Source organism: Artemia sp. Qi Xiang Cuo, chromosome 3 (genome assembly GCF_049724085.1).
Source record: "Artemia sp. Qi Xiang Cuo chromosome 3, ASM4972408v1, whole genome shotgun sequence".
Classification (NCBI taxonomy): domain Eukaryota; kingdom Metazoa; phylum Arthropoda; class Branchiopoda; order Anostraca; family Artemiidae; genus Artemia; species Artemia sp. Qi Xiang Cuo.
In genome coordinates this window covers 59,583,095-59,608,113 of record NC_142796.1, presented here as the reverse complement: position 1 = coordinate 59,608,113, position 25,019 = coordinate 59,583,095, and the positions used below count along the sequence as shown (strand labels likewise).

The following is a 25,019-nucleotide window of genomic DNA, read 5'->3' as shown; positions in this document are numbered from 1 at the left end:
TGAAATCAGCATTAAAATCTGATTCGTTTGATGTATCTATTGGTATCAAAATTCCGTTTTTTAGAGTTTCGGTTACCATTGAGACGGGTCGCTCCTTACTTACAGTTCGTTACCACGAACTGTTTGACTATACGCATCATAAAAGCGTTTGTAAAAATTTAGATTGAAATGGTGTAGATTTTATGCACTAGTTTATTTAATAAATTTTTACTGAAAAATATTTTTTGTTGAACGAAATTATGGTATTTTCTAAGAGATTTTCATATACGAAAACAATCGAGAAATGGTGAAAACAGTTAATCAAAGGCTACTTTATCTAACGGGAACTTTGGTCTAGAAACGAAGGAACATTAGCAATATTAGGCCTCATAATCTGGGGGCAAGGTTTACACTGTATAGTATGAGTGAAAAAATATAAAAATTAAAGAAATTTAATGTCAGAAAAGCTTGGGAGCAGTCACCCCTGCCCATCTTAATCTCAACATTTACTTTAGTGCCCTAAAAAACTGGGGTCCGGATTCTCTCTTAAAACTTAAAATTCATGTTTGGGGTTTGGATGCTTTCTGAAATTATAAGAAATCGCGTAAGATTCTAAATTTTAAGTTGATTTACTATAATCCAATTGCTATTTTGATAACTTGCCTTTAATCATTAATGACTGTGATCACGAGTCAAAGCGGGCGCAACATATCGGTATTTACGAAGCTGGGGGTCGAATAAGGGGTTCTGCATCAGGGACTCCACTTTGAACCCCCTCTCCCAATTTTTCAGGTTAAAGATCCCTACATGATTTTATTACAAGTAGTAAGACGTCCGCCATTTTACTGAAAATACATAGTTTTAGTTTGAAAAGAGTTGTTTCCATAAAATAATACCTTTGTCGTTGGTGCTGGCAGGGAGCTATATCTTATTGTTTGTTGTTATACTCTTTGATATTTTCTACCGTTCTGATTGAAAAGAAATATTACAATTTTGATTTGACTCTTTGGAATCGGTTCTTTTTTTCACTGACCCACATATCATAATTTACAATCTAATGAGCCCTTCCCCACCTTTCTACGATCCGTCGTTAGTAAATTATAACGACGAGGGAGTGGATATAGATGGTTCATAAAATAAAAAATTAAAAATATATCAATATTTATATTATATCTCTGTAACATATTAAAATATCTATGGTTTCGTCATAACATCATTTTCAACAAGCTCCGCCTTGCTTTCCACAGTTGGTAGCGAAGTTGCGTTATTTACTTCACCATTAGTCTGTGTTGCAGCTGGGTCAAATAGTGCACCTTTTCTAGCCTTGAAAACTGGGGTCGTTCCCTTCTGCCAAATCTGAAAGGAAATGTTGAAACATTGCATATTAAATGGATTAGTAGTTCGCTCCACAAATCTTATACTGTAAATACATACTCAGAAAATCTCCCATACTTAAAAGCCAGCTTAAAAACCGCTCAAAGTGACTGTTAATCTAGAAAGATACCCTAGTTCGAAAGTTGACGTAAAATACGCCCGTAGTGAACAATCACAGATGTTGGAAAACAATACGTCTGTCAGCCCTTTAAATGCTTTCAATAAGAAATGGATGATACGTTTATAGAATAAGTGAAACGTCCTCAGAGCACACATCAACTGACGCACTGCCGTTTTCATTAGGGTTTCAGTATATTGTGAGAGCCTTGTCCATTCACCAAAAAAAAAAAATGCGGAATTTTTTGACAACGGATCACAAGATTTGAAGTTTTTCATCAAAAGAAATCATAATATCGAAACTAGATAGGTATTTTGTCGGATTTTTCGATCCTTATTAATTAAATGGTATTATAATTTGGACATGGTGTTTCTAAGCGTAACTGCACATACTTATATGACATACGGTTTAATCCGAAATTAAATTCTTATAATGTGCCTCCTTTCTGCTTATTGAACTTTAGCGAATTAACACAAAAGTTGTGAGACCTTGTGTTCCTAAGGCTCAATATCTAAAAAGGGGTTGTAATGAACTTACTGTAACTTTTCTTAATGCAATGGCTATCCAAAGTGCTATATTGAAATTTCTACAATGTAGTACTGAACCAGAAAATGATCATGGAAAGCATAGAGTTTTCCACAAAATATCCAATGTTGACAGGGAAGGGAGAAATTCTTACGAAGACTTTTAAGGTCCTCTCAATATTCAGGAAATTTTGAGACATACAAGTGGCTTTTCCGCCTCATTTCCTCATAAAACTCCAAGATACTTCCAACATCCCTAAGGTCCCTTAAATTAGTACAAGAATGTAATCTTCAATAGTTACTGTTTTATATTAACTTTTTTGTACTGACTGTATATTAACTATATATATTAGTTTTATATTAAATATATATTAACCGTTTTATATTGACGCTTGTTTTCAAATAGAATTTTTGTTGCGGGATGAAATACCCAAAAAGAAGTAATACAAGCCAAGTAAAAGCACTGAGGTGTCAGTTTCATAGAGATGTGACTGCTTAGATGACTCTTAAAAAAGTTGATTGGGGAGGTTGTATAAGGAAAAGATTGGGGTAGTCGCATTTATAGTCAAAATACTTGTTAGACTGACTATATATCAAATAATAATATCTTCACAAATTTTGTACGATCTCACTTTTTGATGCTGTAATGAAAGAAAGCTTAAAATGGTACGATTTTGATTGAAGTCTACAGACGTTTTACAGGTTCCACAGTATGGTTAGACGTTTGACAGACGATATGTTGATGAAAATTGTGCTTTTGGCCATCCATTTGGAGCCATATTAAAACTAGAATCATTTGGAGCAACATTAAAACCAGGATCATTTGGAGCCATATTAAAACTAGAATCGTTTGGAACCATAATAAAACTAGGATCATTTGGAGCCATATTGAAACTAGTATCATTTGGAGCCATATTAAAACTAGGATCATTTGGAGCCGTATTAAAACTAGGATCATTTGGAGTCATATTAAAACTAAGATCATTTGGAACCATATTCATGGGCGTAGGGGGGGACAGGTGGGGGGCAGCTGCCCCCCCAAGACCTTCAAATTTACATTAGATATGGCTGAAAAAGCAGATGGTTTGGAAAAAGCAGTTGATAAAACTCCATCACACTATCGACTGAATCGGATTGAATCAACATTTGAATTTTAAGAGAGAGAGAGTAAAGAACCAACCTTTGTATAGACTGAACGCCTACGGCTGCGTTGGCCTTAGACAAGCATGGCACTAAAACAAAATTGTTGGTAGTAGGGCAGTAGTATATATGGTCAAAATGAGCTCTCATAAATTACAGACGTCCTCAGTTTACAAGAGTTCACAAAGATTCACATCAAGTGTTTTTAAGATAATCCTTAGAGATTCTCCTAGCACATCTTGTAAAACTTGTGCCTGTTATAGAAGCTTTGCTGATCCATTGATTTGTGTATAATTTTACTCAGCAGCATGATATTCTTAGGTCTGGTAGATAGCTAATGTTGATTGATATATTTCCAAAAAATATTAAGTTAAATATATTTCAAATTCATTTTCATAAGTCTGAGGTTGGACTTCATAAGTTATGAGGTTGGAAGTCCAATGGCAGAAATTGGAGAATGTATATGCATCCTATCCAGTGACATTTACTTACCCTATATTTGCAGAATTTGCACTTGTGTTATAGCATTTGATCTTGAAATATTGGGCGGAAAGCCGGTTTGATCCCAAAGAACATGATTTGGGGGGGGGGGTCATTCCTTCGTATACAGGATGACTTTCGGTCGTTTCAAGCTTTAATAGCACTCATTGCTTTCATTTACTATATCTGAAGAAATATATTTGTAGCAAAATTAAAAACCATATGACATGTATATATATTAAAAGGTTGAAAAGACTCACTGCTATAATACTGTAAAAATGTGATAAAATTGATCATTTCATCAAAAGGCTAGATTGTTTATCAAGATACAGTGGATGACAATTTTTTGGAAAGGTGTTAAGCTATCGGTTGGTTTGATTTAAAATGTGTTATGTGACATGTTTTGTCAATTGGGCAAGGCCGTATCCAGGGGGAGGCAGGTATAAGGTTGACCCCACCCCGAAATGTTTGTCTGAATCTTAAAAACGTAACAAAATGAATATAAAGAAATTTGTTATATGTTTCTTGAGTTTATTTTTGTGTAACCACCCCCCCCCGCGACAAAAAATCTTGTGTAAAACAACCCCCCAAAAGGGGTGGGTAAACACCATAGTTTAGAGAATTAACAGTATGATCATACCCTATCTCACCCATTATAAAAACCCGGACCAAGGTGCGAGTGCTCCAGAGAACGTTTTTGCAGATAGAAACATAAGCGGCATTAGATCTTTTCACGGGTATACAAGTCAGATTTCTCTTGGACACGAAACAAGTGGAAACCCGCTATTACACATAATGCACTTTGTAACCATTTCTCATTGATTGACGGAAACAGACTAACCCGCTAATGCAGAAAGAAGTGGGAGGAGCTTTTTGTTCGTACCGAGAATGAAGACCAGAAATGATCTGCGATAAACTTACTGGATAATTTTATAAACTGTGTTAAACACCCAGCAAAGGGGTGTTTACAACAGTCCCAATCAAACAAAATACACAGAATTAATCGGTTTAATTTGTGGCCAATATCCTTATGCGAGTCTTAAAATATTTAGGAGTTTCCGTTTTTCCCAAACCCGTTATATTTCCTTTACTAAAAATGTAGTCATAGGTGGAATTTTCTCTTTACACGTTAAAACTATGTTTTTCTTGTCTTGAAGGCGAGATATAGATATTTTTATGCTAACAATCCATCGCCAATAACAACGGAAAACCACAAAACTTGTTTTTCAGTTTTTCTCTCCTACAATATTGGGACTCTGTAACTTAATACCTTTTGAACGAACTATGGGCATTACAACTTTAAGGGATGGATCTAAAGTCCAAATTAAGCCTCATCTAATGTATATCAAAATAATCACTGTTATAAATTTAAACAGATTTAGTTAACAATTAATTCAACAATATGCTGTTTTCAGATGTATAAAACTGATTCCCCCATCAACAGTTATGTTTAGTTTTAGAATCATCACGATTAATTGTGTTGTCACCCATCGGGAATCGGTAAAAATTTATGTATTTGATCAAATAATTGGTTTTATCATCCTAATGCGACAAGACAACAAATAGGGGTTAAGATAAAGTCGACGTCAGCAGAATGCGCAATTCAAGATCATGTCACACAAGAAACCTACACAAATTAACACAAGAAGATTTTGCATCTCCATCAGCGAAACAAGGTTAGTCCCAGGTAAAGCTAGAAAAAACTGACATTTATTAATTTCCTCTAATTTTTGCAGATTTGTATAATAAGAATTGCATGTTTTAGTTCTATTGTGTCTGATTATTTATTATAATAAAGGCAAATTAGCGAAGCTATTACACTTTTACGCTGTCTTCCACTTGTCTATCATGTATACTGATAATTTTTGCTATAGTTTTTATAGTTATATTATACATTTGTAGGCTACTATATATTTTTATACCTACTCTTAACTACAGTTTTTTCAAAGACAAAGAAAAATACCAAACACCAACCTCTTTCATAGAGCCAACGTGTCTATTGATTATGACGTAATAGATGGCATATCCTGGGATCATGATCATAGAAGACAAACTGATCAGCCAGGCAATAGCTTCCGCCCAAGGAGGGTATGTGTAAAAGCCACCATATTTAACTGGTTCATATGTTGTGCAATAAAAGATAAATATGACCTGTAAAAATAAAGTTTTTGTCATTGTTTTAAATAACAACAGTTTCGAAATTTTCTTAAAAGGAGTCCTTTCTTAAAGAGATTTTTCTTAAAAGGACTAAGGCAGGAACCTTCATATGAGGGGCAGAAAATGGGTATTTGGCATGTTCTGAATCCCCCCCCCCCAATTTTCGTAATTTTGGAATACTTCGCATAATTTCTTGTGTTTTCCATGTAGTTTGCTTAATTTTGAAACTTATTCAAAATTATTCCCCCCGCCCTTTCGAAACTTAACCGTGATCATGATTCTTCACTCAGGCACTTCAAAGAAATACTTTTTTTTAATCAGCTGTTGATCATGATCGTTCCCAAAAAAATAAGGCAGAAATAAAAATTACCAAGGAACGTAACGTTCTATGACCTAGCCCTAGGGGGGCTTGTGAAGTTTGAACAGCCTCTGATACATAAAAAATCAATATAAATTTTTATTTTTTGGTTTTAATGGTTATTAAACAAGTTTTTCGTGTCCGACCAACCCCCTCCTTGTGGCGGTTTGAGCCACTCCCAAAACAAAGCTTCGGCTACACCCCTAGCAAAATCAGGCAAATTTTCTCAGGCTCCTAGCTTTTGATGTTCAAAATTAAGCTTAATGAACTTTCTGTATTTGCAATCAGTATAAAAGGCCCATTGTTTTTTATGCATTAATTGTTATCAAAATTATCTCTTTAAAGGTTTCAGTTACTGTGGGCTTGAGCTTTTTTATATTTAATTCCGAATTTTTAATGTAACTTTTTTGCTAATTAAGCTCTGCTTTTATTGGTCTTGCTAGCCCTTTGTATTTTTTTCCGTTGATGATTGAGTAGTTGGTACAATAGGTCTAAGAATAGATTGCCTACATTTTGTATTTTTGGTAAACTGTATATTATCGGATAAGACCCTTTGAAAAAACTTCGCAAAACTATGGTGAAATATTTCCATAGACAATTCGAGATAGGATGGAACAAAAACTGAGAGTAAGGAACAACTCGGGCCAATAGTAACAACATCTTAAAAAAAGGAATTTTGATAGCAATCAATAGACCAAAAGAACTGACTTTTATGCTGATTCAAAATATATAAATTAATTAAGTTTATTGCTATACATCAAAAGCTTTTGCCTGATTTTTGAAAAAGAAGGGAAAGACACCCCAAGCGTCAAGCAAATTTAATGAAAATCACACCATTAAATTTAAAATATCATTGAACCCTGCCGTAGATGTGTCAAGCTTATATCTAAAAATGTGGAATTTTGTTGTTTTTTTAGAAGAAAGATTACGGGTGCGTGTTTATTTGTTTTTTTTTCGGGGGTGATTTTGTCGAATCAATAGTACCAGAAGATCGGGAGGGAGTTTGTTTGAACCGAAATTAAAAGTTCTAGTGCTCTTTTTAAGTGAAAGCTAGTGAAACAAAAAGATTATGCCACGGAAAAGCGGCATTTTCTCGTATTTTGTGGTACCACACTTCGATTTTGCGCCAAAGAGGACCAAGTTGCTTCCGAATGAAAAATTTGAGATAGCCAATCGATTTAAAAGTGTTAATAACTACATCTTGAGCTTCAAAGCATGCCACGCAGTGGCGCATTTGTCCCTGAAATGTCATCAAGTCCACACAAGATAATGGGTTCATTTATGTGAATCCTTGATTTAACTAACTCGATTCAATTGATTTTTCATAAAATTATGTTTAGTGATACATTTTTGCGTATCACCTATTATGAAGAAGGGTGCCATTGCGCGGGTGGGGAGGGGGAACAGAAGCCTAAAAGAGCACATTTCAATACACAAATTTTCCAACTCTGTATGATCCATCAGATCAATTTCAAAAAAGGTATGAAGGGAGGGGTAGGAGTTAATCTCTTATCTTCGTTGGTTCAGACTAAGTCTGAATAAGGTTTTTGTCGGATGATACCTCTCTTCTTATTGCAGATATATTTCTGACCTTTATTTTATAAAAAAAAAAACAAGTTTTTTTAACTTAAAGCAAGGAGCGACATGAAAACTTTAAACGAACCGAAATTATTCCGTATATGAAAGGGGCTGTCCCCTCCTCAACGCCTCGCTCTTTACGCTAAATTTTTTTACTGTTTTAAAGGATAAATTGTGAGACAGAGTCAAACTTTAGCGTAAAGAGCGAGGCGTTGAGGAGGGGACAGCCTCTTTCATATACGGAATAATTTCTGTTCGTTTTAAGTTTTAATGTCGCTCCTTATTTTCTGTTAAAAAAGACTCGTTTTCTTTTATTTAATTTCTGAACGTTTTTGAATTAATGCAGGTTTTGAAATTACCTAACCGTAAATGAATAATTAAAACGAAATTTGCATATTAATTTTACTTTTTTTGGCTAAATGGCTTTCTCAAAATTTTGATCATACGAATTTGCCCTCCAATTTTTTTGGTTCCTTATTTATTTATATATTTAAAATCAGCATTATTAGCCCATACTTTTGATATATTTATTGACATCAAAATTCCGTTTTTTTAAAGTTTCGATTACTATTGAGCCGTATCACTTCTTTTTTTATTATTTATATGTTATTAAGTATATGAGGGGGTTCTCCCCCTAGTCAATATCTCGCTCTTTACGCTAAAGTTCGAATTTTGTTCGAATCAAAAAACCCTGAATCACAAAGGCCGTTTAATTAGAATAGATAGCTCTTTTGAAAGTACTAAAAAAAACTTTAGCGTAAAGAGCGAGGTATTGACTAGGGGGCGAACCCCCTCATACATGTAATATTTTCTCTTCGTTTTAAGTTTTAGTGTTGCTCCTTACTTTCAGTTGAGAAACCTTAATTTTTTTATTTAATTTCTGATCGTTTTTTAAATAATGCTTGGAAATCCGGTGCCCACTTCATAGAAATGTCCCTTCCCCCAAGGAAATATCCTTCATGGAAAGATCCTCCCTTGTTACCACCACCTTCAACCCCCCCCCCCCCCCACCAGAAAAATATTTCCTGAAAACGTCTGTATCCTTCCCAATAACCAATACCATATGTAAACAATGGGCAAAGTTCATAACTTGCAGCCCTTCCCTCAGTATCTGTGGGGGATTAAGTCATTCACAAAGACATATTTATTAGATTTTTCGACTGTGCTGAACAAAATGGCTATCTCAAAATTTTGATTGGGTGGCTTTGTAAAAAATTTGTAAAAAATTTACAATCCAAGGTCAGAAATATTATACATTAATATCTTTTGAACACTGATGAACCTTTGTCCAACTCTTCAAAATTATTTTTTTCTGTTGGGATTCTAGTTCAAATATCCTGTCTTTTTTAAGCACCACCCTCTGTTGTTCTGTTAAGTCCTTTTTAATTAAATTAATAGTATGAGGGCTATTGGGAATTTCGAATTTATGTGAGGTATATTTTCTTTTTCTAGTTCTTTTGTAATTGCTTAAATTTTAGATCTAGTTGTTACCCAGATAATCTTAAATCAGACACGAAAGACTTTTTGAAAATTGACGTAATTTGATTGAAATCACAGTTACTAAGAAAAACTTCACATTCACCTTGTAAAAACTGTGTTTCTTTTACAGTTTTTCAGTTTAAACTGTATTTCAGTTTAAAGATTTGAATGTTTCTTTTTATTAATTATATTGGCTTGTTTTTTCCTAAATCCCAAAATAGAATTTTATAGAAGACAGACCTTTAGAGACGTTTCCCGTCGTATTTGATCCCTTTTTTTTAAAAGAGAGAAAACAAGACGTAGAATGGGATAGATAAAGAAACAGACAGAGAAACGGAGGCAGAAATAGAGGCGGGGGTTCTGGAATCACTTTGGGCTTCTGAACAACTCATTTTTTCCACCTGAAGCTATATTATTAGGAATTTGATATTAAAAGCATGGTTCAGGCTCAGTATCTCTTATTTTTCGTTTTGCAATTTTGACACTTTCTACATAGTCAGGTGTAAAAGTTTACGAAGCTGTTCAGTATGTAGTACACAAATATTCGCAAACATACAAAAAAAAACCTTACCGTCATAACAAGCGGCGCTAAATATGCCCAGCAAATTTCAAAGAATATGTTTATTTTTCTATCAAGCATATGTCCAATCATCTTTCTAAACATTCCACGACCAAGGGTCCAATAAATAATAACAGTTTGGAATGCAATAACCCAAAGTATTGTAATGCCACTGGCTGAATAACTATCCATCAGTTGAAATAGAAATACTCCACCCTGAAAAATAAATACTTCACTGGTGCAATAAGCCTGCTACAGGCATGTGCAGTCTTTTCACCGACCCTATCTTATCGATCTGCTAACTACCATAACAATGCAAACGGAATGGGCAGGCGTAATATTCTTCAAGCCAAAACAGCCGTATTTATTCATTACAGGCGTAGTTTATGCCAGCTATTGAACTAGGATTTCTATCCAGGTTAATATTCATTTTGAGCGGTTTTAGGCTGACTTTAAAGTTTCTCTAGATTTTCAGTATCAGTGTCGTCAGTTCGTGGAAGCCAGGGGGGTAATGTATTTTTTATAAGGCTAGGGTTGTGGGGGGGGGGGCAATTTCGTTGTTTGTTTCAATTTTTCAAAGAAAGTAATGAAAGAACCATTTTTCAATAAAATACGGATAAAAGGTATTTTTTAGAATTTTGGGGGAGCATCAATCCCTCCCCCTCAACTGAAACCATTGCTCAGTACGTCGGAATATTTTTCAGTATAAGGTTTGTTGTTATTTACTATCTCACTTAACGCGCTATTTGATGATTTGGTCAGGCAAATTGTCTTCGTTAAGTTTCAGTGTCTCAGAAATTTAAAATAATTTGGCAAAATAGGCCTCCTTCTCTGTGAAAAAGCCAGCTTTTCATTTGCACGCATGCGGTCTCAAGTCAAAGAAAATTGTGATTCTCTAGAGGTTAAGTTTCTTTTAGCGAGATACAAAATTTTTTTTTTGGGGGGGGGGGTGACAGCAAGTGGTTAACTGTTAACAATTAATCACTTGCTTTTTTCGGAGGAAAAAAGCAAACGACGATATTATTTGTATAAAAGTTGAGAATTTCTAAATTATCCAGTGCGTGTGGTTTACAATAGTATGTGCTTATCAAATAACTTGGAATCAAAATTAAAAAGCATACATTAAACCTTTTAATCTTATTTTTGACTATTTTAAACTTTGAATATTGTACCTCTTTAATCTTAGTCGTTTTTTCTTTAGTCTTCCGCAAGTTTGAGGATTCATTGTTTAAGGTTGGACACACTGACTTAGGACCCCTATTTTGAACCTCGTATTTTTTTATTTTTTTTTATTATCATTAACTATTTTTGGGATTATCTTTAAAAACCTTTTAAGCAGGGAGAGAGGAGTACTAATATTGATCCAAACTAATTAAAAAATTAAATTTTTTTATCTGTCTATTGATTCATTCAAAGTTATCTGTCTATTTATCTGTCTATTGTTCTGTCTTGTCTGTCTGTCTGTCTATTTATCTGTCTTTCTGTCTGTCCATCTGTCTGTCTGTTATTTATCTGTCTATTGATTCATTCAGTTTTGCTACAGCAAAACTGGTAGGAAAATAGTGTAAAAAGTTGCCAAAAAAATATTTAGTGGGGTGAAAATATAGAAAGGTAACAAATAGTATGACTGCTATTTAGCCTGATCAGTCAATTTTGTTACCTTCATGACTCCAGAAATTCGTAATTATAACGGTGCAATAAGTATCTGAGTTCTAAAAAAGAACCCAAAAGGTGGAACCTTTGTGGATTAAAAACATGAGAAAATATTAAATAATATGACAAGTAATAAAGGGGTTTAAGTGAACATGACATATAGGAAAGCATAAGTTAAAAAAATAAAGACACAGATAAAGAGTATAAAAATTCTTGTTTTTGTGTTTTAATAAACTCAACTGGACTAGCTAAATCTTACTTGTGTCACCATTGGAATTCCAAGCAGCATAAAAGTGATACAAGAAATAAGTGTGAACCAGCGTCTGCGAGGCCTCAAATAAGCGGGGAAGAAATCAACCATTCCAGTAATAAAAGCTTCAACACCGCAGAATTGACTATCAATACCAATGATCTGGAACATATGATTAAATAAATAGATTACGCTAGGGCTGTGAGCTGTGGAGAGCTGATCTTGCGGCTGGCATAAAGACTTCACTTAAAATACATTTAACGGACTTTAGACTGCACGTAACTACTCCCTCTTCTGGTCTCAGAAATGACCTCGACCTATTTCCCCTCAAAAATATCAGACAGCTCCAGATGTTGCATTATCAAATAAAACTTTTCAACGTGCCATCTATACGATTTGAATAGAGTGCACGTTTATGAACTTTGTACTCAAAAAAGAAACTTCCTGGTCATTTAAGGTCTTAGTGACAGTAACCGAAAATTATCAGCCGCATTAGGTTGCGCCTGCCAAGCCAACATATGCAGTGCCATTACGACCTGAGTAGACCTACTAACACTCACTTATATAGCAAAATAAGAAAAGTTCTTGGCATATAGTTTTTTTTAGATTCGCTCTGCCGAGTAAATACATGTAGGTATGGCTTCAGGTTCGGGCAAACTGTGCATCGTATTTGGTAAAAGTCTCTGGGGGGTAAATGAAACAATTTGTGGTAAGTAAGCAAGGTTGGTAGGGTTGGTAAATGAACAACAGTAAGTAAAAAATGACAAGGGATAATAGTAACCAAAACTCTAGAAAACAAAGTTTTGATAAGAATGCGCACATCAAAGGAATCAGCTTTTCACGGTAATGCCAAATACATAAAATTCACTAAGTTTAAAATTACGCATCAAGAACTATGAGCCTGAGAAACTTTGCCTGATTTTCGGGAAGAGGGGGGGGGACATCTTCAAAATTGCAATTGGTGTTGATAAAAACTACACTATCAGATGTAGCATATTAGAGAACCCAATTGCAGAGGTTTCTAGCTCCGATCTATAAAAATGTGGAATTTTCCCGTTTTTGAGAAGGAAAATCACGGATGCATGTTTATTTGCTCGTTTAGATTTTGTTTTTTTTTCCCTGGGGATTATTGTACTGAACTAATCGTCCTAGAAAATAGGGGGAAGGTTAATTTGAACAAAAGTTCGAAGCTCTAGTGCCCTTTTTAAGTATTCATAGAGATTCTGCGACAGCAAAACGGCGTTTTCTGTCATTTTATGGCACAGAATAATAATTTTGCCCAGTAGAAGGCCAAGTTTCTGTTGATTGAAAATTATGAGGTAGAAAATTGATTTAAAATAATGAAAATCCTATATACTGAGGATCCTATCTTCAGAGGCGGTAATGACTTGCTGTGATTCATTCGTTCCTAAAGAGTAATCTCGTCCATACGACATAAAAGGTTAATACTGCATAAATTTATCTTTAAGCTTCATTAAACTAAGTTGATTCACTTGATTCAGGTATAATTGCACATCATCTAATATAAGGGAGGGTTGCTGATTCATGTTTAGGAGAAAAGTACCACCTGAAGCCACGAAAAGTGCATATTTATCCCAAAATTTTCTAACATTCTATAAACATTAGACAAATAATACAAGAGGGTATGGGGGGGGGGGCATAAATTAGTCTAAAATCTCTCTTTACTCAGACTAAGAGACTGAATGTGAGTGCTGCGAAGTGATAGTTCTCCTCTTATTGCCAAAAATGTTTTCCTTGTAGGATTAAAAAAAAAACATTCATACGCTTATTACGGAAACAAAAGATGGAGAGGTAGGGGCATCATGAGCATTGTCAGAGAATATCCCAGGAGGAAGGAGACAGGTATTACCAGGATATTCGTTTTTAGCGACGTTTAACGGAAGCATTGTCTTTTTCGTTCATTTTTTATTTGTTAAACAGTTCATGATAACTCACTGAAAAGAAGGAGTGACTCGTACACATAGCAACCAAAACTCGAAGAAAATGAGTTTTGATAACATTACATACAATATATTATTGTCTTTTTATAGTGATTGATTTAAAAAAAAACTTTTTCCACAAAATAAGTTTTTCAAAGAAAAGTAAAGAACTCCATTAAACCAAAAATGAGCAACAATAAAATAAAATAATCTACCAAGCGTGAAACTACACAAATCAGCATCGATAAATAAATGAAACCCAAAACGAAATGAAATTACAATAAATAACCGAGTCAAACTCAAAACGAGCAGAAAATAACATGAGTAGGGCTCAAATTCCCTATGCCTTCCCAAGGCCAGAACATAATCTGCACTTTACTGAAAAAAATACAAATGAATATGCATTGTCAGTTTAATATACGTATACTGATATTTATTAATCAAAATGTTAACATTATTTGATTTATTAAAGTTATAAAAGTAAAATCATTTATATTTTTTTCAGTAAAGTGCAAATTATGTTTTGTCCTTGGGAAGGCATAGGGATTTTGATCCCTACTTAAAGACCTAATTTGCAAAACTTTCAACTACGTTGAACAAAAAGGTTATCTAAACATTTTGATTAGATATAATTGGGGAAAAAGTGGGCGTGAGAGAGGGGTTAGTTTCCCTAAAATCACTTTCGACTATTAAAAAGGGCACTTACCCTTTGAATTTCCAATCGAACGAGCCTTTCTGAAGTTTCTACGACAACGCTTTTTCTAAAAACATTATATGCCCCCAGGGCATAACTTACCCCCCTTGCGCTGAGGGCTGTGGGGGAGTGTCCTCCTCAAAAAAATAATTCCAATCTGAAAATCAACTGTTCTGAAGAAAATAGCTATCTCAAATTGCGATTGGTTGTGTTTCGGGATCTGGTGAGTTTGGAAGGGGTTTTAGTTGCCTTCTAATCACTTTCGATTATTAAAAAGAGCAAAAGCCACTCCAATTTCCAATCGAATGAGCCCTTTTTGAAGTTTCTACGACAAATCCTTCGATACAAAGTGCCCTGGTATAAAGAAACCAAAAATAATAAATTGTGCCAACATCGTTCTTAACTTAGGCAGCGCTATTGCGCTGCCTATGATTCCTAACATATGAAAATTATTAAATTTAAAGCTGCACAATAAAAGCTAAGTGCCTGATAAAATTTACCCTATTTTCGAAAAAGGAGTAAAACCCTCCAAAAGTGATGATTTTGATGGAAATAATACCATCAAATTCAGCACATTAGAAAACTCTACTGTAAAAGTTTAAAGTTTCTTTCCTGCTAAATTGTGGCACATAACGACAATTTTGGTTCAAATGGTTTTGAAAAGCCACAGAGTAAAAATTTCAAGACAGGCAGTCGATTTAAATTTACGAAAATCTGCATAAGATACGATAAAATGCTATTAAAGCCAACAAAGACCATGTACAAAAAAAAAGCAAAAATCATATAAATGTACTTCAGCAATATCTATTCGTTTAAATTCCTATCCCATAGATAAAACTTCTTTTATTCAAAACTAAGATTACATTTTAATAAACAGATTTTCCAGATACCTCGTTATTCTGCAGATCTACTACTACTACTAACAACTCACCGCAGCACCAAGCCACCTGATGTTAAAACAGCTACACAAGCTCCTCCTTCATCCCAATCTATTCAAAGCCTCCCTCTTTTCACCCTCCCAGGGAGTTCCTATTTCCTTTAAATCTTTATGACATCCTCCCACCCCACCCACGGACGACCTGCTTTCCGTCTAGCCCTAGACAGTTGACCAAAAAGGACAATCTTTAGCAATCTGTCATCCTTAATCCACAGAATCTGCCCTTCCATCCCAATCTTTCTCTCATTATAGTCCTAGAAATTGGGATTGAAACACATTTTTCGTACAGCCTAATGTTGAAATACGGTCATTCACCCAGGTACCCAGAACAATCCGTAGGCAATTTCTCTGGAAAACATCTAGCAAATCTTTATCCACGTTTCGGAGCGCCCATGCTTCAGAGCCATATTTGACGACTATCATCACTGTAGCTTCCAAGATTCTAATCTTGGTTTGCAGACTTATCTTCTTAATCTTCAAAACTTTTTTTTAACTGTGAAAAACACCCTGGGCCTTGGCTATTTTACTTTTGATATATTAACTGCTCCTACCGTCTTTACTAATAATGCTACCAAGGTACATGAAGCTGTCCACAAAATCAATCTTTTAGTTACCCAACGTTACCTTTTCATCTTCACTTATTCCTAGCCTTAGTGACTTAGCCTTCTTAACATTAATTTTTAAACTTATTCTAGCACCCTGAACTCACAAAACCTCTAAAAGTTCATTCATTTTTCTCACACTTTTATCTAGGATGCTTAAATCATCAGCATAATCTAGGTCCAGGAGAGTTCTTCATCCCCATTTGATACCGTGGTCTACCATTGCCTTTCCCGTGCTCTTTAAAACAAAGTCCATCAAAATAATCCAGATAAAAGGGAAAAGAACACTACCCTGCTTAACTCCTGATTGAATGTGAAATCAGCTGCTAACCTCATTTCCTACCTTCACCGCAGCAGTGTTATTCTCGCACATAGCACTAATCACTTTAATGTATTTATCTGGTATACCATACAGGGACAGGACCTTCGCTAAAGCTCTTATATCAACAGAATCAAACGCTTGATCATAATCTAAAAAGATTATTTTAATCCTTTTAGTACTGTCGCTAATTCTCCCTCACAAATCAAATCTTCCTTCACATCCAAGGTATCATAAACTTTTTTATTTTCCTCTAGATCTTTTCCTACAACTCTATCTCGGTTTAGCACAATCTCAAAATGTTCTGCCCATCCCTCTTTAACTCTCTCCTTATCACTAATTGTGGCCATGTTCCTATCTTTAACTAGGACTGGTCTGGATTAACTACTCCCCCTCAATTTATCAACATACCAGTACAATATTCTACTATTATGTCGTCTAGCTGCATCTTCCAGATCCTCAGCAATTTAATACAAGGTTTCCACTTCACACCTCCTTAGTTCATATTTTATATAGTAGTTCATAACTCAGATAATTCTTGTACAAGCCCCTTCTCCTGTCTATTATTTTTTGCTTCTATACTTTTTTAGACATTGTTTCTTTATCGTAGAAAGCCCCGACTGAAGCAATGCACCAAATCGTCCTCATCTTTCCAAAGCAGGCTAGTATACTTGTCTTCTGAACATGTTAAATTTTGTTTTAATTGGAAAGCAATTAGCTCTGAGCTTCATCCAATCAGTGAAATATAATGCTGGTTAATTTCAGCTTAAGCAAGAGCTTAAGGTTCAGCCCATAAACTACCCCTAAAATTCTTTTCAAATTTTTATATTTTTGAACCTCTTTCTCCTCTTTCACCTCCTCGCTCTATATGTGGATCATTGGACTTTTCAGCTTAATTGTAATCTCATTTTTAAATTTACGCTCTTTGTCAAATTGACATTTACATGTTTTTACATGTCCTCAATCCTCATTCATAGGCGGCGCAATTGTGCCTGAGTAAAGACTACCTTAGCAATAATAACCTGCTTAAGTAAAGACCGATGTGGGCGCAATCTTTTTTTTTGCCAAGGCACTTCGTATAGAAGGATCTGTCGTAGAAACTTCAGAAGGAGCTCATTTCATTGGGAATTGAAACTCTAGTGTCCTTTTTATGAATCAAACTGATTGGAGGGCAATCAGCCCCCGTCCCACGCCCATCAATTCCCTAAACAAATTTAATCAAAATTTTGAGATAGAAATTTCGTTCAGCGTAGTTGAAACATACCCCCCCCATATCCCTCAGGCAAGGGCTGTAAGTTATGCAATGTTTACATATAGTATTTGTTTTGAGAAAGACGGGCTTGTTTAACCTTTAGCATCCAAAAAGACGAAGGGCATTCAGGTGAACATTTCAGAGAATCTTGAGGGCAGTGTTGAACTAACTCAAAACTTGTTATGTGCATACCGGTTGTCGAACGGGTGTAACTCACGAATGACTGAGAGTATTAATCTGGAAATTTCAAGAAACGATGAGGGGGATGATCAAATGACCAAAAAGGTAACATTTGCAATTACTACTGCTACTACTACTGCTACTACTACCACTGCTACCACTACAACTGCCGCTTGTAGGGACTACTACCAAGACTGAGGATATTGAAGTGAAAATTTGAGGAAATATTGAGGGTAAAAGTTAAACTAAATCAGGATATACTATGTGCATACAGATTGCCAAAAGAGCGCTTATGCAATATCTTTCGAACGGCTTACCATATCAAGCTCACATCTCCTGGCATCTAGGGGGGGGTTGTTTAAATCACCAAAAGGCGACACGTGCATACCATTACTGCTATTAATACTGCTGCTATTACTGATCCTACTACTACCACTACTACTATGATACTAGTGCTATTAAGGAGGTTAAAATTTGACAGAATATTGAGGGGACATTTGAACTAAACCAAAACACACTATGTGGAGGCAGATTGTCAAAAGGGTGTGTCTCAGCCATGAATTATGGTATTAAGTTGGAACTTTCAGGAAATAATTGGAGGAAGATCAACTGACCAAAAGACAATATGTGCACGCTACTACTAATGCTGCTACCACTATCAGTGCTCAAAATGATACTTCTATTGCAGCTACTACTAAAGCTAAGAATATAAAAATGAAAGTTTCACGGACACGACAAAGGCTATGGGAGAATCGATGGTAAAGTATGACTCTCCTAGACTTAGATAATACTAATGATTTTGAGTGTCTCAGATGAAAAGGTTAGCAAAATTAGGGGCGTCGTTTGAGGGTGGCAAGGGGAGGCAGTTGCCCCCCCCCCCAATAATGTGGAGAAAAAATTATTATACATCCCATGTCCTTTGACTATCCAGATATGGACCCCTCTCGCCCCCCAATAAAATTGCTGGAGATTCACCCCTGAGCAATATGAATCATTTTTAGAGGTTTTGAGAGTTCAGAGTGCAAAGAGAGGCTTGAGAATTAATGTTGAGAAATTAATGTTGAGAAGACTAAGTCGCTTATGCTGGGCATAAATGAGTGCAAAGTAGTGACATTGGGTAATGAGAAGATCAATCAAGTGGACAGCTTGACTTATCAGGGTAGTATTATTAGTAAAGACGGTGGGTGCAGTGAAGATCAAAAAGTAGAATAGCCAAGGTCCAGGCTTTTTTTTTTCTACAGTCGAAAAAAGTTTGGAAGAATAGGAATATAAGTGCGAATTAGAATATTGGAAATTACAGTAATGACAGTGGTTAAGTATGAGTCTGAAACGTGTGTGTTTCGAAGGACATAGAAGAATTTGTTAGATGTTTTCCACAAAAATTTTATCTATGGATTGTTTTGGGTACACTGTTGGCTGACCGTATGTTGTGCGAAAAAATTTTTTCTATCCCACGATCTAGGGCCATAATGAGAGAAACGAATGAGATGGCTAGGACAAGTTCTGCAGATGAAGGAGGACAGATTGCCAAAGATCGTCCTTTTCGGCTAACCATCTAGGACTAAACGAAAAGCAGGTCGTCTCCGAATGGTTTGGGGACATATCGCAAAAAAGAGTTAAAGCAATATTGGGACTTCTTGTAGGGAGTAAAGAGGAAATTTATAAAAAGATTGGGATGGAGGAGGAGCATACACAGCTGTGTTGTCCTCATGTGGTTTGATGCCGCAATGACATGTTAGTAGTAGTAGTAGTAGTAGCAGCACTATTGAGGAGGGCCAACGAGTATTGTGCAGGTTAGGGGCAGGGGTTCCTGTTGCTTCAACAGGTGTATTTTATGTCTAAATTTTCTAGCTCGCCGTGACCCTCTACAAAAATGAAATAGGGTCTGGGGGAAGATATAAATTAATTTCTAATCTTTTATTTTGATTAGTCCTGAATATAGGTGCTGAGGGTACTAGCTCCTTTCTTATTACAGACAATCTCTTTCTATGGTAATATGAAATATTATGTTCACTTGCCTGTGCCGACACAAAGGTGGGGATATTATTAATCCTTGTTTCCAGAAATTTTGCGATTTGAGGGAGGTGAATTGGGCAATTCCTACCAGGAGATTTTTTCGCCAAGAATTTAAATGGTAATATTTTTCATTTTCTTATTTACATACAATGTTTAATACCTTCTTGTTTCTGATGAGAATTGCCCCCCCCCCCCAAACTGGTGTCCAGGAGAACATCTCTACAAAAAAAAATGTTAAAAGTATTCGCCTTGAAAACTGTGAAAGCAGTGAAGTTATAATTGTTTTTTGGTGTTTCAGACCCCGCTCCTAATAAGTATCTGGAGGAGTACTTTTTTCAGGGATTATGATCATTCTCGAATATTTTTTGGCGGATATTAAACTTGAAGGCAAAAAAACAGGGATAGAAGGAGGGAGTAGTAACCCTTTTCCTCACTTGCTTTGCAGCTTTGAGCCTTGGATCAAAGAGCTGGTCATAACATAATCTAATTAAAGTGCGACCCTTATCAATAGAAACAAATCTCTAAAACAACGAAATCTATTATTTATACTGTTTCTTAATATGCAAAATTTCACTAATTTTGAATATGTTCATTAAAATCTAATAGTATTATAACTATTCTAAAAAATCTAATAGAATTTAAAATATGCATTAGAAAATAATTGTGTATCTTTTCAATATTAGTCTATTTTTGATAAAAAAAAAAATCTAATAGTATATGAAAATTTGCTTGATTGTAGAAATAGAAAAATTTTAGAAATAATTTCAGAAATGGATGGCACCTGTTGTATAATGTCACTTGATTGTCCTCAGATTAGCGATTGGCTGGGAGTTATGGACACTTACCAAGTCTATAAAGTAAGATTTATACAACAAGAGATAAACGATTATTGTAAGACTTAAAAAAGCAGTCTTTCTAAAACGAAAAAAATTCTTTTCGTGTCATTCTTTCTTGTCATTATTTGCGATAAAGTATTGTTCTAAGAAATTTGAAGCTATTTGTAATAGGGAGGAAATTGGGGATTTTGTGATGTATATCTGGTATGGTGATTCAAAAGGTATTTATGTGACATTTGTTGTGAAATTTAGGTTATAGCCATCTTACCCAAATTAAGGCCCCACTGGTGGTTCTTGATTAATGTCTTTCCCCCTGTCTCCCACAAAATTTTCGGGCCAATTTTAACAGAACTTTCATTTATTAACAAAATTATTTTCAATTTATTAATTAATCAATAATTTATTTTTTGTTATTTTTCAATTTATTATTTAAATTATTTGGTCATTTACTTATTACTACTATTCTAATTTAAGCATTTTTATTACTATTATTTAAATTTATTTTTAATTTATTAATTAAATAATACTTAATTATCTACTTAATTTTATGAAAATAAAATTTCGAAAATTACAAGATACTCGGACAGGATACTTACTAGAATCATTCCGAAAAATATAATAGACCAAGCAGGAGATCCGGGTAGCCGCAATACTGCTGATGGATACACAATGAATAATAATCCAGGTCCCTCAGCTGCCACTTCATCAACTGTTTGGTTCTGAAAGTATAAATGGAATACAAAAAAATGAGTTGAAGCCATGGTACAATAGGCAAAATTTTAAATTATATAAATGCCGTTTTTAAGGGAAGGGGGGATTAGAGTTTTATAAGAAAACTAAAATGCTGAAAAACTAAGCTAGAGAAAAATTAAAGTATTATCGTTTCTGTTAGTATTCACTCGTCTCTCCCTGCTTTACAGGTCACGGAGCTTTTGCAGGGATTAATGCTATATACTTACTGTATGTTTAATTCTTTATGAAAAAACAAATGAACACGCATCCGTAATCTTTCTTCTTGCAAAAAATGCAAAATTCCACATTTTAGTAGATAGGCGCTTGAAACCTCTACAGTAGGGTTCTCTGATATGCTGAATATGATGGTGTGATTTTCATTAAGGTTCTATAGCTTTTCGCGGGTCTTTCCCCCTTTTTTCGAAAATCAGCCAAATTTCTCAGGCCCGTAGCTTTTGATAGGTAAGACTAAACTTGATGAAACTTATGGATTTGAAATCAGTATTAAAATCTTATTTATTTTTTTTAGAGTTTCGGTTATCATTGAGCCGGGTCGCTCCTTACTTACAGTTCGTTACCACGAACTGTTTGATAAATCTCATCTTATTTGTATACAACTACAACTTTAAGATAAAATCCAATAAAGGAAGCTAAATTTCAGGCAAGTATCATTGCTACATTTTTCTGACGAGGTCTATATCCCACACGCCTGAGCAACACATACCAGGTGGGTCATTTGGAACCTAATCTTCCTCCCACCATTATACATAAGAATCACAAATGTTCAAGATTGTTTCATGTTATCTAGAATTTTCCACACTATTCCTCAGTATTTCTGCTTGGAAAAGATCATTCCCCCGCTCCTTCCCACCCTGACGGAATAACTAGTAGCTTCTCAAGCATCCCAAATTGGTAGAACAGGGCCAGTTAGTAAAGAGTGAATGGGCCAGAGTAAGTGGCACATTTCATTAAAAATAAACATAAACAATTTTTGGCTTTTATTGAATTTTATTCATCTTTTAAGTTTTTGATTTTTTTTTTTCTTTGGTTTTTTGCTTCTTTTGACATTGACTTTCCCCGTTTGTTTTTTTCTTAGGCACTTTCCTTGGTTACATCATTTCGTTTCGCGCTGAAGAAGAGAGGCGTTTGTCCTCTCGAAATATTCGCTTTGTTTTTTCAGTATTTTCATTTTGGCCTATAAAAATCCCATTTTTGTTCGTTTTTCTTTCTTTATATGAACAATTTCTTACACAACACTGCCTTTCTATTTACAAATTAAACAAATGACAATTTATAAAAGAAAAAAAACGGTTATAATATCATAGGCAGCGCAATAACGTTGCCTAAGTAAAGAACGATGTTTGGGACAATGTATTTTTTTTTCTTTTTTAGACTAGGGACCTTCGTATACAAGGAGTTGTCGTAGAGACTTCAAAAGGGGCTCATTCAATTGGAAACTCAAAGGGCTAGTGACCTTTTTAATAGACGAAAGTGAGAGGAAGGCAACCAGCCCCCAAAACCACACACCCATCATTTCCCTCCACACATCCAATAAAAATTTTGAGATAGCCATTGTGTTCAACATAGTCGAAAGGTCCAGAAATTATGTCTTTAAAGATGACACCCCCCATAGCCCTCAGGGCAAGGGTTGTAAGTTATGCCCTGGGGGCACGTGAAGTTTTTATAGAAAGGGCGGTCTATAAACTACGGAGGGGGCTCATTAGATTGGTATTCAGAAGCTCTAGTGCTTCTTTTAAGGGTCAAAGATCAGAAGACAGCTTCCCCCCCTCCCGACACACGTCGTCTTTTCCCGAAGTGCGTCCAATAGAAATTTTGAGATAACCGTTTGTTCAAAAAATAGTCCAAAGATCATATAACAAGGCCTTTTGGGTTAAAACAAACTAGGGCAAGGGTTGTAAGTTATGCCCCAGGGGCATTTAAGGTTCTTATGGAAGGGGTGGTTGTATCAACTTTAGAAGAGGCTTATTTGGTTGAAAATTGGAAGTTCAAATTCCAGTTTAAGAGTCAAAAGTAATAGAGGGCAACTAGCCCCCCTCCTTTCCCGACTACACCTCTTTTCATCAAACGTATCTGTTTACAATTTTAAAATATCCATTTTGTTCAAAATAGTCGAAAGAACATACAAAAGGACATATAAGATTTTTATAGAATGGGTGGTCGTATGAACTTCAGATGCAGCTCATTTGATTTGAAAATGGAAATTACAGTGCCCTTTTTAAGAGTCAAAAGTTATCTGAGGGCAACCAGCCCCCCCCCCCTCCCATCATTCCCCTAAAAAAACTTCCAAACAAAACTTTGTGACATCTTTTTTTTCAGCACTGTTGAAAGATTCAGTAGTTATGCGTTTGGGAATGTCAACCCCCCCCCTCACAGCCCTCAGGGTAAGGACTGTAAGTTAGGCAATTCTTTCATTGTTTACATACATAATATGTTATTGAGAAAGGTATTTATATTTGACTTCTACTTTCCCAAAAAACTAAGGTCATTCAGTTGACCCTTTCAGGGAATGTTGAGGGGAGCATTGAACTAAATCAAAACACGTTATGTGTATATGGGTGTCAAAAGAGCGTAACTCAGGAATGACTGAGAATATTAATTTGGAACTTTCAGGAAGTAATAAGGGAGATGATCAATTGACGAAAAAGGCAGTATTTGCACGCTGTTACTACTACAACCACCACTGCTTCTACTGCTGCCACAACTACTACTACTACCACTACTATCATGAAAACTTCTACTTCTGTAGCGAGTTCTAGGAAGGTTGAGGATATTGAAATTGATACCTGAGGAAACGCTGAGGGGAAAGTTGAACATTATCAAAGCATACTATGTACAAAGAGATTGCTGATACGGGCGTATCAGCATTATTTTTGGAACGGCTTACCGTGCCAAGGTGGAACTTGCAGGACATCATGAAAGGGATGTTAAAATGATCAAAAGGGAACAAGTGCATGCTACTACCGCTATTAATACTGCTACTGCTACTGTTACTGTTACTACTAATACAACAGTAACACTGCAACTACTTCTCCTACTACCACCGCAAATACTGATGATACGAGTGCTATTAAAGTTAAGTCTATAAAGATAAAATTTGAGACAATACTGATGGCAAATTCGAACTAAAAAAAACAATCTATGTGCATTAGATTGTCAAAAGAGTGTATTTTAGGAATTGATTTGTATATTAAGTTGGAACTCTCAGATAATACTTAAAAAGGAAGATCAACTGACCAAAAGGCAATATACGCACACTAATAATAATAACACTGCTACACTTACTTGTTCTACTGCAAGTATTACTATCACTTTAAATACTACTTCTATTCCAACTACTTTTAATCCTAAGAGAATGACGATGAAAATTTAAAGAAGTATATGAATATATTGGTTATCGAAAGGACAAAAAGGCAATATACGCAGAATATTAATAATACCACTGCTAAACTTATTTGTTCTACTGCTACTATTACTGTCACTTTAATTACTACTTCTATTAAAACTACTTTTAATCCTAAGCGAATGAAGATGAAAATTTAAAGAATTATATGAATATAATGGTCATCGTAAGGACAAAAAGGCAATATACTTAGACTATTAATAATAACACTGCTACACTTACTTGTTCTACTACTAGAATTACTGTCACTTTAATTGCTACTTCCATTCGAAATACTTTTAATCTTAAGCGAATGACGATGAAGCTTTAAAGAAGTATATGAATATACTGGTCATCGAAATGACAAAAGTCACTATACGCACACTCAGAATAATAACACTGCTACACTTAATTGTTCTACTACTCCTATTACTATCACTTTAACTACTACTTCTATTCCAA

General features: G+C 35.1%; 1 protein-coding gene across 2 annotated transcripts in view; it reads right to left on the bottom strand.

Moving 5' to 3' along the window:
* Nucleotides 1–1,128: 1,128 nt before the first annotated feature.
* The window catches only part of LOC148954349 (sodium- and chloride-dependent GABA transporter 1-like), a 118,883-nt gene continuing 94,992 nt past the window's right edge, over nt 1,129–25,019 (bottom strand). For both annotated transcript variants that reach the window (XM_089087051.1, XM_089087050.1), the window contains 5 exons: nt 21,022–21,144; nt 11,659–11,811; nt 9,759–9,962; nt 5,590–5,766; nt 1,129–1,335 (listed from right to left, as the gene is read on the bottom strand). In XM_089087051.1, the coding sequence (XP_088943177.1) occupies nt 1,174–1,335; nt 5,590–5,766; nt 9,759–9,962; nt 11,659–11,811; nt 21,022–21,144 (819 nt within the window). In that variant the 3' untranslated portion in view covers nt 1,129–1,173. The remainder of the gene's footprint in view (nt 1,336–5,589; nt 5,767–9,758; nt 9,963–11,658; nt 11,812–21,021; nt 21,145–25,019) is intronic.